This window comes from Aulostomus chinensis, chromosome 7 (genome assembly GCF_037954235.1).
Source record: "Aulostomus chinensis isolate RoL2024-O1b breed Wild chromosome 7, RoL_Achi_v1.0, whole genome shotgun sequence".
Lineage (NCBI taxonomy): Eukaryota > Metazoa > Chordata > Actinopteri > Syngnathiformes > Aulostomidae > Aulostomus > Aulostomus chinensis.
Genome location: NC_141326.1, coordinates 2,400,657 through 2,415,828, shown reverse-complemented (window position 1 = coordinate 2,415,828; position 15,172 = coordinate 2,400,657). Strand labels below are relative to the sequence as shown.

Here is a 15,172-nt window from a genome sequence, read left to right as displayed (position 1 = left end):
TCACATAATAGCAGGAAAATCTCTCAATGTCATTTCCCCCCCGGCCAGGACAGGAACTGGGTCAGACCGGCACAGACAAGTGGAGGGTCACACGGGTCGGAGACGCAGGTACACAGCTCAACAGTGTCGTTCCAGAAGTGAAAATCTCATTCATTTTCTCCACAGAGGATTTGATCAGTAACATTTAAATTCAACCCTCAAAAGTTTCCTTTTTTATTAATTGACATACTCCAAGTGGTCGATGACATCAACCCCGACTACATACCAACAGGACTGTTGCGTTACACGTGTAGTACACAGATATTGCTGGACACATGTTCTGGCATGCACCTATCCGGGTCCGGCCTCAGTGGGACTTGCCTTGTCTTGTAATAAACATTCATCTATTTCAGTTGTCAGGTTTCAGTCTGAATTTATAGTAAATTCCAATCAAATTTTTAAGAAATTTGGTATAAGACAGGGATGCACTGATTGCCTGACCAGAGACCGCCATCGGGCAGTTTTCAGGTTGCCTGGCGTGACTGGTGACCAGTTAACAAAGCCGGCTGGCAGCTGGACACTGCAATTCGGGGTCAGTGGGAAGTTCTTCACAGCGAGCAATCAGGACATAAAGCTTGTAATGTGTAAAACATACAAGACCAAAATAAACAGCAGGGGAGCCAAAACCAACAGCAAACCTAATCAGATACTTAAAACTGCAGCACCCCGTGACGTGCGGCCAGTTTGAGGATGCTCGCAGACGGGGAACAAGCCTGCAGCCTCTCCAAGCCTTCTCTGACTGCTGCATTCAACCGCCTTGTTCCAAAAGTTAAAAAAAAAGAAAAAAGCCAGACACAATCTGATACAGAGCAACACATTTTCAGTAGAATTTTATTTCTTCCTCTCTCAAGTTAGAGAGCACGAACACACACAAAAAAAAGAGAGAATCGGCCAAGAAAAATTCAATCAGTGCATCTCTCGTTAAAGACGAGGTAAATTTAACCGCATTTCAATCCGCCACTGCTAGTTTTCCGATCTACCACTGCAGAAAAGGCAAGAAAGATGACAAACAAACACAAGCCCCGACCTGATTAAAGTACAAAGTATTGCTTTTAGTAATACAGCAACATTTCTGCCTCCCGAGTAGTATAGTAGTTCTCTGACTTCACGAATAAACTCCCTTCAGACCCTCAAAACAAAGTTGGTATCTTCTACAGGACCAGATACCAATACCTCAGAACCTGGGCACTCACGGTGAATCAACCCTGGATGTTACAACGTTTTGGCTGATAGTAAAATCCTCTATGGGGAATAAGAAGCAGATTTCACTTCTGGAACCAAGAAGGGCGGTCGCTGTTGAGCTGTGGCCATGAAGGATCAGCAGGTCACTTCACAAGGTGTTAAAACAGGAGCTCTTATCAGCAGCAGGAGCAGAACAGCAAAGTCCTCTTGTGCCGTATTGATAATGTCGGTCATTAAAGTACCGCGGCGGCAACGACTGAAGTTCCACTTTTATTGCGCTGAGCTCTAATGCAACATTATTACAAAGACAATTTGCCAGAACCAATTCATCAATCAGCTGGAGCTGAACTCCAGCTGATTGATGAATTTTATCAACGTTTTCTTCCTTTCGCCACTCGAGCTCAATTTGCAGCAAATAGAGCAGAAAATGTCCATCACTACGGCCGCAGCAAGTCGCACACCTTCACTCCATCCTGGGGTTCAACGACTCTGAATTCTGGACAAAAGCCACCTATTTAAGATGATCTTGGCCGTATAAATTATTCAGTGAGTCATCTGAACACCATCTCCATGTCCTTCCTTGAACAAACTTTGCATAATACATTATCTGGTTTTGTGTGTGTGTGTGTGTGTGTGTGTGTGTGTGTGTGTGTGTACGTGGGAGGGACAAGAGGAGAGTGTTTGCCCATATTTGTTCATTTGTATGTGTGTACGTTCTGTAAACAGCCAGAACCAGGACGAGGCAGACAGGACTGAACGCTGCAGGCTCCTGTTTGGGGGACACATTTCTCACTTGTGTGTGCGATTGTGTGTTAAGCACCACTCAGACTTAATCCAAAGGTGTCCTTTAGCAAAGTCATGAAATATGAAGAAACATTTGAGCGTATCCCTTCCTTGTGTTTAGTATTTAGCTTGTTTTTTTTGTTTTTTTTTTAACCACCTGAAGTAAAAACTGTAAACAAGCATGCAGTCATGGAAAAAGCCCCATTAAACTTGATAATTACACGCTGTAAATTTAGGAGAAACAACAGAAAAATGCTGTAGGAGCTCAAAGGATGAGAATCTCTGAGAGGTGGTTTGAGCAGTTACATCAGTGTTTAGACATTAAAGAGCCTTAATGACTATAAATGACAGTCAATATATACACAAGCATATATAAATAATATATAATATTTATACACACACACATACATGTGTGTGTGTGTGTGTGTGTGTGTGTGTGTGTGTGTGTGTGTGTGTGTGTGTGTGTGTGTGTGTGTGTGTGGTGTGTATACGTATATCTTCTGCTGCCAGCTCAGATTCGGGCCAAATGCAGGGATTGGTGGAAGGACAGTGTTTCGCGGTGTGCTACTCTGAGAACTCTCGATCGGTTCTGCAATGCAGGCTTTTTAATCTTGCTAATTGTTTCCCCCCAGTTTTAACATCCAACCTGGGAGATTGTCTTCAGTCCCTGTGAACAAAGCGTTCAGTCTTTATAAATGTAGCTCCTCCACCGCAGCAGGTCCCCCTTCAGAATGCAGCTTGTCTAGACCAATTATCCAGAGATTGAGCTGGTCGTTTTAATGCTATTTTAGCATTTCACTGCTATGCCAAGCTGACCTGTCATATGAATGCTGGCTAAAGGCTACAGACAGAATGAAAACACATTTTTCACACCACAGACAAGTCTGTCCAATGAAAACAACCTAAAGAATGTAGAGCACACAGAGGCTTTACTGTACGTGTGTTGTTTATATGAAAACAAAAATACAGACCGCACGATTTAAAACCCATGCGAGGATTTTAATGCTATTTACACTTCTAGTATTTACTAAAGAAATATGCTCCAAGGCACAGTCCAAATGTGAAGGAAGTGACCAGACATCACGCAATGAAAACCACAGAGCACCGTGCCAGAGTCCCTCAGCAGCTACACATACAGCTGCTAGAGCCATCGCACTTCCACGCAGAGAGCGGGGTCTATTTACAGTCAGCAAGCATACGTTTTATTTTTGCTCCCACCACAAGTTCAAACAATATGCTAATGTATGCTTTTTCCATGAGTCGACTCCAACAGTATAAATTGTGTCAAGAGAGAGAGAGAGAGAGAGGGAGGGAGAAAAAATGAACAGTGAGAGAGGAGGCGGCGATAAAAATGTACCAGCTTCCTCATATAGGTTTGATAAAATGTGCAGTTTTGCACCTCCACAGCCGGGTTTGCCTCTGGCACAAGTACAACCTGAAATACAGGGTTTAGCTTTAGAGATGGGACGATAAGAATCAAAGGCCAAGATTAAGTTATCCACAGGTCGGTCACTGATCAGGTGACACCGTGCCGACCAGATTCCATCCATAGCTTGGCCTGGATCACGAACCCGCCATAACAGCTTCTTGAGACGGGCCGTCCATCCACGCAAAGTTCAGATGAAGTGCTTTGGATTCAATGCTTTTGTGTTTGTTTTTTTGCTCTCTTAATGAGAAGTGCAGCGGCTAACTCCAGCCTCATGGTCCAACCAAAAACAATACACCAGCAGCAACAATATCAATATTCAGGAGAACAGGTTTGGTGTTGGTGCCGGCAGACGTCTATCTGATCAGAAAATATGGAAGGCTGCATTTTTATTTATTGAAATATCTCTTCTTAAGGCCCATTCATACCCTACGTGTCCGTCACGTCCGTCCGTCCGTCACGTATGAACCCTTCATACCTCCCAACGTCTGGTGCGCGTGACATGTCAACGTCCGGCAGGTGGCAGTGCCGAGGCGTCAGCAAAGATGGCAACTGTTGAAGAGCTCGCTCTCTGGCATTCGCTCATAAATGAATAAATGGCACTGGGTCATAAATGTGGGGATAATTGTGGATCAACTCCGTCAACTTCTGCCAGTTTTAAATGCCTTCTTCGTGACTATTTGTTTGTTGACACTTTGTACTATGAACTCAATACTGCCCCTGCGACTTCCGGTGGTATTGCTCCGTTTCATCCATAATCGTAAGGTCCCCCGCTTTGTGCAGAAAGACGGACGTAAGCAGCGTACCTGAGGGACGGAATGCCCCATCCGTCTCCGTCTTTTACGTAGGGTATGAATGGGCCTTTACTCTCCCGCTGCACCTTTATATCCCAACAGAGACAAAGCTAGCATTGCCTGACATGTCAGGGATTACTCTTCTCTCCGAGCTGACATGTTCTTTGAACATGTCCAACAAAGATGGGCTGGATCAGAGGCAAGCTAATGACGCTCTGGCAATACCTGTTCCATAGCGATCGGTTAGGTAGCTGTGTGTCAATTTGCTCACTCATGAGACAACCCTGAACATCTTTGTTATGAGGGAAGGACAACGGAGTGCAACCCGAGCGCTCCACGGCTCTGACTCGCTATCTATTCACACCGGCCCACAGCAATAACACGATACTGACTGATGAAGTTAACGTGTCCAAAGAAACAGAGGGGAAAACGAAATGTCACTGTGCTGACTTTCTGATTGCAACTGATGCAAACATGAAATTTTCACTTGTCAGCACATAGAACGCTGTAACCCTGGCTATCGCGCCATCTGACTGCCATGACCATGACATGTTTTTGTTTTTATAGAAATAAAATGACGAAAATGACCATAAAAAGGACCTACAACCAATCATGACCCAAGTGAACACAGTCAACTCACTTGTACTGCTGGTGATCCTTCGTGCTGCGAGTCTTTGCCATGAAGCGCTCAGCCAGTTTCTCCAGGTTCCTGGAGTATTCCATCTCGATCTCTGCCTTCTTCCTGAAGAAGTCCTGAAGGTCCTGCAGCAGCTGGACCCTCATCTCGGTCTGTTGGTCCAGACATTTCTGCTGCTCCACCAACTGGGCCCGGATCTCTGGTGAAGCACAGGAAGAGAAAAAACACAGATGAAGATGGAGTCAGAACCTGAAGGCGGCCAGCGCACAGTTCCACATTCTGGCAATAAATCAGAGCTATGCAAAAGGTCTTTATGTGCTCCCAAACATTTAAACTTTTCCAGCTACTGTGAGAGGGGCACCTTCATGTTTTTAGGCATCTTAACAAAGAAAATACAGAATAAGCAAAGACAGGCATGGATATGAATCACCTCCAGGTGACTAAATCTCATATTTAACTTCAGACAACAATTCAGATGACAAAACTGCAAAAAATGTTTTCACTTCTCTGAAAACTAAATACACTATATCCTGAAACAACAAATTGTTTCGACTTTTCTTGGAGAGAATCCTGTTTTGGGGAGATTTCTGATAAAGTATAGCAGCCAACACAGAGAATAAGGTACCCTTTGTAGCAGGACATTCCTTACAGAAAAGTTACTGTAGCAAAATGTACTTTTAATACATTTTTTCAAGTCTTTCTTAATCATTACACCGATAACAGGGTTGTTTTCACCATCATCTGCTGGTATTTGTCTAACTGTCCAGTGTCTTGTAAGCCATCATTTGGTGAATGCAAAAAACAACAACAACAACAATAATTCAGATCTTCAAAAAAAAAAAAAAAATCATTCTAAATTCACGTAAATGCGACGCACTGTGTGCAAACGTTCATGACGGTGCTAAAAATCGTTAAAATGCAGCTTATTTTGTGTTTCAGATGCTTACAGAGAAGTTTGGCAACACTGGTCTCAGGTGTTTCATTAAAACTGAAAATAACTCCAAGATGAATGAAACATGATTATCATCAGACACAGATACCTTGCTTGGGTATACACACTCTCTCACTCTCTCACACTCACACACACACCCCAGTGCCGAAGGAGCGACGGCAGGCCTCACTTTAACAAGTTGTATGAGCAGCCTAAGTACCCTCTGAGGGCTTTTCTGAGGTATCGCAGCTGTCACAGGGCCCCTTGTTTAAATGTACATCCTCAACAGGACAACTGAGCTCCAATGCACATTTGTGTGTCCACACAAGCATGCATGCATGCAGCAACACACACACACACACACACACACACACACACACACACACACACACACACACACACACACACACACACACACACACACACACAGAGTTTCCTCAGTGTCAGGGCCAGTGTCAGGACCAGGGCCATGTATAATGGATTTCTCCTAATGGAGGGTAGCCTTGGTTGGACATCTTCAGCGGAGGAAGCAGATTAATGAAGTGATTTAGGGCCACACAGACACCACTTGTGATCGCTCATCTCAGAGGCAGGGAATAAAAACACTGCAACATGCCCTCACAAATTATACACTTCCCCAGGTTTGTGGTGTTAAAGGAGGCAGTGCACTGACCAGGATCAACCTTTGATCCGGTACGATTTGGAGCATCATGGGATCCCTGCAGCGTGGGAAAAACCTGACAGGCAGGATCTACCCTGAAACTTAACCTGGTTCTTTGAACAGGTCAACTTTGAGGAAGATTAAGGAATTAATATACTAAAAAAAAGTCCCCCGAAATGTCAAAGATCCAGAAAATGTCTTGCCACTAATACATTCAAACGTGACGTCACTGTCGTTATGTTGTGGCAATCATGATATTATCCCTCCAGGCCACTGTAAATCCATCAACATTCAACATAATGGGAAAAGAACAGATAATGAATGGGTTTTTATAGACTACCGCTTACGTAGGAGCCTGAAATTATAATTTCCTGTAGTTACTATGACATGTGTAGCTGCTCATAGAGTTGTCTGCCCCCCTTCGTGGCAACTGTGTTCACACTTACCTACGAATTAAATGTACAAAGAAAAAAGAACAAGCAGCAAGGAAAATCACAACTCTGGGCCAGGAGGTTTCGGTGAGGCGAACCGCCTGCCTGATGACTACTCTCATTAATATGGAATTAAAGTGGACTGAAAGGGGACTGGTGCCTGATGAGAGGCCGAGAACAAACAACAAATGCCTTGGAAATACAGCAAACGATCCCAGAGGCTTTAAAAGAGACCATGGACGGAATCTCAGTGTTGTCAGCCGACTTCATGACCAATCAACTGCTGGCTCAATTAGAGTTTCCAGAGTGTCTGGATTTATCTGCAGCCTTGTGACTTAAATGCGGGAATCTAATGACTGCAAGGTTACACTCATTAGCGTCAAATCCCAGTTTTTTTTTTCTCCACTGGGACAAACCTGTGAACAACTTAGATACACCGGACAAGTTAGAGACACACTGACGGGGCGACCCCGAACACCAGTTTTTGGGCTTCAAACCTTAGATGTGAATTACTGGGGAAGAACTGAAGCTTCACCCAATCCAATGCTTCATACAATGCAGATGCCACCAACTGAGCAAGCATCAGCTTTAGAAAGTTCTAGCAAACGTGACGGCTCAGTGGCGATTTGAGGTTCTCGGGTGATTTGCCAAACTCACAGCGGACCTGCGATATGCCAGCTTCATTTGGCAGATCTGGGACTTGATTTTTTTGGGGGGCTTCTCTGCAAACGTGGAGATTGTTCTCGATGGTTGACGTGTGTGTAGTGTTCTTGAAGGCCTGGCTGCTGAGTGGTCGCTTGTCAAAGCAGGTTCAGTGCGTTGCTGGTGACGTCAGACGAGAGCTGCGACTCACAAAACTATGAAGGCGAAGCTCTGTCTAAGAATTAATAATGATAATTCCTGCTTTGCATCATGAATAATATGCATGATGTTGCACCACTACTTCTTATTTGGGACAACTGATGTAGCCTAACAGAAAAACAAACAAACAAACCCACACCATCGAACACTGGCTTGGGCATCGACTGCCACGGTAAGAAATACACCTTGGAAGCTTCGAAACCCAGAAGCATTCAGGTCATGCATATGAACAAAGCAAAATCTAATTTCTTAACTCATACTTGTTTTAAAATTGATTCGTTTTCATTTAATCTGCATCCTCCCAACACAAGCAGTGGTCTAACAGTGGGTTTTCTTTTTCCCCCAATCAGCTATGCTAGCATCTGAACGCCGGCGTGCAGCAACTCCTCAGTGACACTGTTCACACCAGGGATCAGCTGATCACGCTGAAGCTGGCAAACACGGTAACCATAACAACGGACGTCCCCACAAAAAGGACGCAGAGAAGAAACCGTGCAATGAAGGGGAAATGGCTGGGTTTGGACAACAGGGACACGGAGACGAGAGCTGTTCTGCCTCTCCCATCTATGAGCGATGTGTGATTACTGCACATTAAATTAGACGGATGAATCAATGCAGTTCCATTAATTATATTTATGCAACCATAAATTACAATAGAAGTTATCTTAGAACACTTCATAAAGACCATGCTCTTTATAAAAAGCAATAAGGAGGCACTTTTGTAAATAAATTATTCAAACAGATGTTTTACTGCAAATGTGATGCATGAAAAGTCTCATAGGTTAAGTGTGATTTAAAATATATTCATTATCATTTGTTCAACAGAAAACCTGTTGGATTCACAGAGTCTCGCAGCGGTCATTTTTCAGCCGTCTGCGCCCATCTTCTCTCCCTGGCGTTAGCAGGACGGCTCTGACGTACTTCTTGCTCCTGTTGCTGGTGAAACTGAGGTCTGCTGTAGCTGCTCATGCTGAATTCAACTTGTTGTCCTCAGATTGCAACGCTCACTTAGCGAATGAGGTAAATAATCAGAAGAACAGTGTTGAATGTAGGAGATGCAACTCCAGAGCTTCTGTGACGATATCCATCAGTGTGTAGAGATGATGACAAGAGAGCAAACAAAGGAATAGTCGAGGTTTTACTGATACAAAGATGTCACGGGTCAACAACTACAGTTACGTATGATTTCTGTAAAGGTTGAATCATCCAATTACAGTCATAAGAACTGGTTGGGTTGAGGGGAGCTTTGTAGGATAATGGGACGTCGAGTCCCTGCGGCCGCTGCAGATGCTCGATCTGAAACCTCCAATGCGCGCGACATCAGCTGCCTGGTTCCTAACCCCGTAACAACACACAGAGCTTCATACGTGGGACCTTGAACTCATCTGACAAGTTTTTCTCGAGTTAGATTCCTCTTGCTGTCATAGTGAGTGTCCTTCTACTATTACATGGTGCATTCCTGCCGTCTGAAGTCATCTGTATGGTAAACACGTGTGGAGGCCACTGTGTTGAGGGATTTGGGTGAGGGAAGAGTGAGTGGGGTAAGACATCAAAGCTGCCTCTGATCCCCTTAGAACATGGGCTGAGGGGAGATGAGAGCACCTGTGCACCGTTGGAAATGCTGCTACAGAAAACTAAGAGGATAAAACACTGCAATGTTGAGTAAAAATCTGGTTCTTGCTCTACAACTAAGAAAAAGTTCCATATGGCTTTTGTAGTGAACCATTTTGGGGTTCATGTTGAGTGGACTGAGGCGTGTGGAATGAAAATAGGGTCTTTGAAGCTGTCAGCAACAAATCCAGCTGACTGATAGAGATCCAGTCAGTGTGGCCCAGAAAGCACATGGTGTTGGTATGGACAATGAAAGAGCGCTGTTGGGCCTTTGTGATGATCACTTTGGACCAAAGACCTTTTGTTTCTGAACTGGATGTTATCCAATTGCTCCTTTGGAGGCCCACATCACATACTTCCCCATAGCCCCTTTCATGGCAACAAATATGTTCAAAATTGCAGTTCAGAATGGCTCCTGATTTGGCAGTCAGACCTGTTCTATTGTCAGAGAAACTGCATTGTAAGCAGGATGGGTACCGACCCACAATCTTGACCTCCAGAGAAACTGGGCTTCGTTAAAAAAAAAAAAAACTCACCGACTGTCAAGAGCCCCAGACACATTTTCTTTCTCTTCGTCTCCGGATCCTGTTCATATGCTAATCCCGATGCCCCAATTAACCTTGCTACTAATCAAGCTATTTAAAAAAGTAACTTTTGCTGGATGCAGCAATCTATTCCCATAAAAGGCTGAAGACTCCCAGAGAGTTTCTACAGTTTCCCTAAGTCTAGTGCAGTGTCTATCAGCAGCTATCTGGGACATGCTGCACCACATCAGACCCAGCGCTGCAGCTCCAAGCCACATGCAGGGTGGCTCATCAACAGCACCTGAAATAGCAGCTGGGGCCTAAGAAGCGAGGACAAGGGATACCAAGCTACCACCATCTGCCCTAGATTCAGGGTTTGGGACTGCATGAGTTGCTCTTGTCTCTTTCGGGGGCTGGATACTAGACAGGAGCAATCAAGGGCAATTACAAGATGGCTTATTAGTTGGTTTTGACAGAGCACAAGCTCCCAACTACAGCTGGACAGCCATCGTATCTACCATACATCTCCGTCGGATATTTTTTTGTTTTCTGATAAACTGACAAAGATTCTCTACCAAATTTAATCAGTGAGCCAATCAGTCGTGTTTGTGCTTCTTTGATAAATGCATGCCGTATGACAAAAGCAATTTGAATTGTTGAAGGATGGAAAATGTGCCTACCACATTGCTAACTTCATTTTAGAGTGACTCAGTACACAGTGAGTGGGGTTTTATGCTGAGCCCTGTGGAAACCAGAAATTAGTTGTTCGATCTGGTTCATGTTGCTTCCTGTGAAAAATGTCCTGAGTTAATCCATGAATGTGCCAGCGCAGAGAAGCATGGCCTGGATTCATCACCCTGAAGTTTGATATTTAAGAGCAGACAGATGCAGCAGAGCCAGAAGATCAGGAATGCCGGAGACGTAAGGTTGGGACATAAGCCCATCGCAACACATGGCACACACCTGTGCCAAAGACACTCACTGGACAGTCCATGCAGGCAGTCTGAAAACTGAGGAGGTTCATTCCTCAGGTACAAGCCCAGTGAAACATGTTGCTGTAAGCTTGAGGGACCTCTCAGTGCCCCTTTAACGAGGATTCACTGCATATTATATATCTATATCTATATCTATATCTATATATATATATATCACCAACACAAGGACCAGATGGGAAAATACTTGAGATGCTGCTACAACAAGTGCTGACAAGTGACCAATAGGGGTAGACAAAGGCTTTTTGCTAAGTTACTTGTTCTGTGCAAAAGCCAACCTGATAAGACTATCAGAGCGACGGGCAGCAGAACTGCCCTTGAGGTTTTCGAGTCAGAGTATCTAAATCTCCAAGGGGGAAAAAGGCTCTGGGAATGAACTTAAAAAGCCCACTGTGCGGCGTCAACAAATGGTCACACTGCGCCATAGAAAACTGTGTTGCAAAAGCCAGGAGTTTCAAGACAAAAATGAAAATTCCATTTCCATTATTTAGTGTGGCTACGTTATACCTAAACACAACTTATTTTGAAAACATAAAACAAAAAAGGGTCAAGGCTACAGCAAACCCTGGCCAGCAAGACAGCCACGGAATAGCAGCCACTGAACATGTGACCAACATCCTGCTTGTTGTGGAAACCTCAAGAGATCCAAGCTGGGGGGGAATCTACATTTCATATCCTGACTCATTAGGGTATCTTAAACCACTGCAGTCACACAGTATCCTTGTGATGACTTCATGACGGTGGTGGTACCAGTAAGAAAGCTGTCATGTGCTCGGTATGTGTGCTGACTCCAACCTCCTCCTGTTTGATCTGGGCATGACCCCAAGTGTTGCGTGGCTATTGTCTGAGATTACATCACCACTCTCAATACATAACTGATCCACACATTTCCTTTCATTTACCACTATGCCTCACATGTTCTTGGAGTGAGATAAAGGTTAGCAAGCAGAAAAAAGGTGACAAATCCCATTTTATGGGACACATTTATGGCTCGAGCAGTAGCCAGGTCTGTCTGTTTGCCACAGAGAGTCTCTCAGAACACATACAGCAGAGCCAAACTACACACAACGCACTGCCAGCTTTGCTATGGCAGTTTTATCTCTAATTATTGCAATGTGGACCCCATTACAACATCTGACTGACATGTGAGCAGCGTCCAAAACCAGAGACGAATGCATCAAAGTACTAGCAGGCTACTGTGATACAGAGAGTGATTAATAAGAGTGGAAAAGAGCCTGACCTGTAATCCTCCATTTATTTTAACACTGCGAGCTGAACAGACATCCTGTGGGACATGGTATGATCAAATCCAAGCAAGGCCCTACATGCAGCAGCATATCTACGATGGCAGCTTAGGGCGCGTTTCCACTGGCTCACTTCGGCTCGGGTTGGGTCGGTACGGCTGTGTTTCCCCTACCACTGGGTACACGTCGCGTGGGTGGACTCAGAGTTCCCTGGCGTAATTTGTGTGTGACACAACAACAACAATGGAGGACGTGGAGGCAGCGTGACGCCTGCTGCTCGTCAGTGGGTTTTTTTTGCTTAAACTCAAAGTGAGGGAGGACAGACAGGCAAGGCTTCAAGCGGTGAAACAGAACCCCCAAGAAAAGAAGAGACTTCACCGAGCCACGACCAGGATTCCACCGAGGCCAGGATGATAGGAAGTAGACGACGTGAGCGGGTACGTTACCCAATTAGCGCCCTGTCTGTGTTACGTCACGTTAGACCCCGCTCAGCCCCCCATGTTGGGGCCAGTGGTCAAACTGGCCTGAGCCGAGGTGAGCCGGTGGAAACACGCCTTTAGTTTGTTGGTCACTTCTGCCTGCTGAGGAGGGGAAGACTATGAACTGCAACTGAGTCACATAAATTAGATTTCCTCTGACACAGATGAGAACAAACCTTCTCCAAGCAAAGAAATCCCTGCTTTACTTTTCTTCTGAAGTAGTTTCTGAAAGCAACCACAGAGTAGACATCTGCGTCCTGTTTACGCATGCACACACGTGCCCAGTGAGCGCACACGAATGGTCATCTGATCTGCATTTTTCAGGTGTGTTGGTAAAGACAAGAGATTTGTACTGAAATGCCCAAACGCCTCTGTGGAAAGAAATCATGTTAAAATTATTATGATTATTATTTTTTTTATGAGTGTGGATGTAGTCTCAGACAGCGGAGTTAAAAACCTTGACTGCTGCGGATCCTGTTGCGCATAACACAGAGATCTGCAGTGGAATTAACTGACGATGAATTTGATCTTTTCGTTATTTGATATACAAGTGAAAAACTAAGGTTTTTTAAAAAAATCCCTTAGTTTTATTTTGTCCTCTCTTATTTAGTTCACTAAAGCCACTGAGGGGCCAAGAAAAGTCGTACCTTGCTGTCGATATTCATCAAGGTATTGTAACTATGGTAGGGATTCCAGTATGATGCCTACACCGGTGTACAATTCTTCCCAAAATTCAAATTTACACACACACACACACACACGAAATGCAGTAGCAGTTGTGATTTAAACTCTCTCTTAGGAATATTGTGGGCTGCAGACCCAAAGAACTAAGGTCCCCTCATGCAGTCCAATTTATACTTATGGTGTGAAGCAGAAACAACTCAGCCCTGAGGCTAACTGGGCTAACCGGGCTGACTGGGCTATCTGTCCAAAAACAACACAATCAAACTGTCAGAAAAAAGAAAAAAAAAAAGAAAGAACATGCAAGACCAGACAATTCCGACAGGGAAAATAATCACTCAGATCTCCGTTGATCCCTTTTAAACATGTAATTTCAATACCCAAATCTAATATTGTCTGCATATCGTATCCACCACTGCCAAACAACATGAGCCAAGACAGAGTTGCTGAGGCAACATCCCCACAGCGAAGAGGCCAACAGCAGGCGGGAGAGAGATCAATCACCACTGACATTACGGTGGCCTGCAAGGGACCATTGTTGTGATCCAAACTAAATAAGAGAGTGCAAGGAGCTGAATGCTGGAAGAAGCAAGAAGCCTTTAGAGACGGCGCTGTTTGTTCAGCTGCTGCTTAATGTCGAGGTATTCTGTTTGATCTGGACAGCAGTCTGATGTGTCGAGTCTCTCTGAAGGTCCGGCCACAGTATGTGGTTGTATGATGTGTGCGCATGTGCATGTGGGGGACTGCTCGTGAATGTGTTGACATTTGCATCTCCGTTCAGGGCCCGTACGGATAAATCCACTTTTGTAGTAGAACTGATAAGTTCTACTACCTATATTCTTATCGTGACGGCTCACCGGCAGATGCAGACACGACACATTGTATAGATGTGTGTATCAAAGCCATTCGCTCTGCAAACAATGATTACCAAAGTAAGGGTTAAGATTGCTCTCAAAATAAATTTAAAAAAAGGATTGCTCCTAAAACTGACTTGGATGCTGTTCTCCCTGAGACAATTATGACCACCAGGGTCAGCGTGGTCTATTTCTCAAGTTACACGGTGAACACACCCTCTGTCCACAGGGACCATGTGAAAGTATGGGACTCCTACAACTGCAGATTCACAGACACGCCGAGTTGGCATCAGCTCCAAGCTTGTCATCGGTGCTGTGAATGACCAGCTGCCTCTCAAATGTTAAATCCACATTAGTCAAGTAACTCCGACTGGCGCGTCTTGTGTCTCTGTTTGCAGTCCTAAGTCCATCGATACACTTGGAGGGCATTTCCAGTGGAAACTTCCGTGATCTCCGTTGCGTTGACAAAACCTCTCCTTTGGTTTCCACTGCGTTTTTTTCCCAGAACACGAGGAAATACCACATTTTGAGATGTCTGTGGCCACCGCAAGCAAAATCAAGCGAATGTTAGCATGCTACAGGTGAGCTAACAGGCTATGAGGGAAAACCACGGGCTGTTACCATCTACTAGCAAATCATTCAGAGCAATAAGGCTACCCTCACTCAGTTACTCGATGCCTTCCAGCTCTAACGTGGTCAGAAAGTATCCTCTTGCTTCCTCCAAGTAAAGGAGAGGAGAGGAGAGGAGAGGAGAGGAAGCTGCTGCTAAGTGCATCCTGTTGGGTGTATGATGCATCTCTGTGCCCTTTGCTGTCACAAACTCTGGTCAGGTCGACACAACTTTATGTTGCATCTTGGCCCCTCCTGGCATGACCAAGGCTGAGCAATACTTGCAAACAGTAACTTTTCTATCTGTGTCGGACACTTAAAGATGCACACAGAAACGCCGCTAACGATTTGCTCATCTGCTCTCAGCTGATGCATCAGAGGACGACGACCAGGACACGGCTTATTATTGTTATTTTACCTGTGAGTCACATTA

General features: G+C 44.7%; 1 protein-coding gene across 5 annotated transcripts in view; it reads right to left on the bottom strand.

The window, feature by feature from the left end:
* Positions 1–15,172, bottom strand: part of srgap1a (SLIT-ROBO Rho GTPase activating protein 1a) — a 90,451-nt gene that overhangs the window by 52,271 nt on the left and 23,008 nt on the right. For all 5 annotated transcript variants that reach the window (XM_086208127.1, XM_086208126.1, XM_086208130.1 and 2 more), the window contains exon 2: positions 4,865–5,060. In XM_086208127.1, coding sequence (XP_086064253.1) covers positions 4,865–5,060 — 196 coding nt within the window. The remainder of the gene's footprint in view (positions 1–4,864; positions 5,061–15,172) is intronic.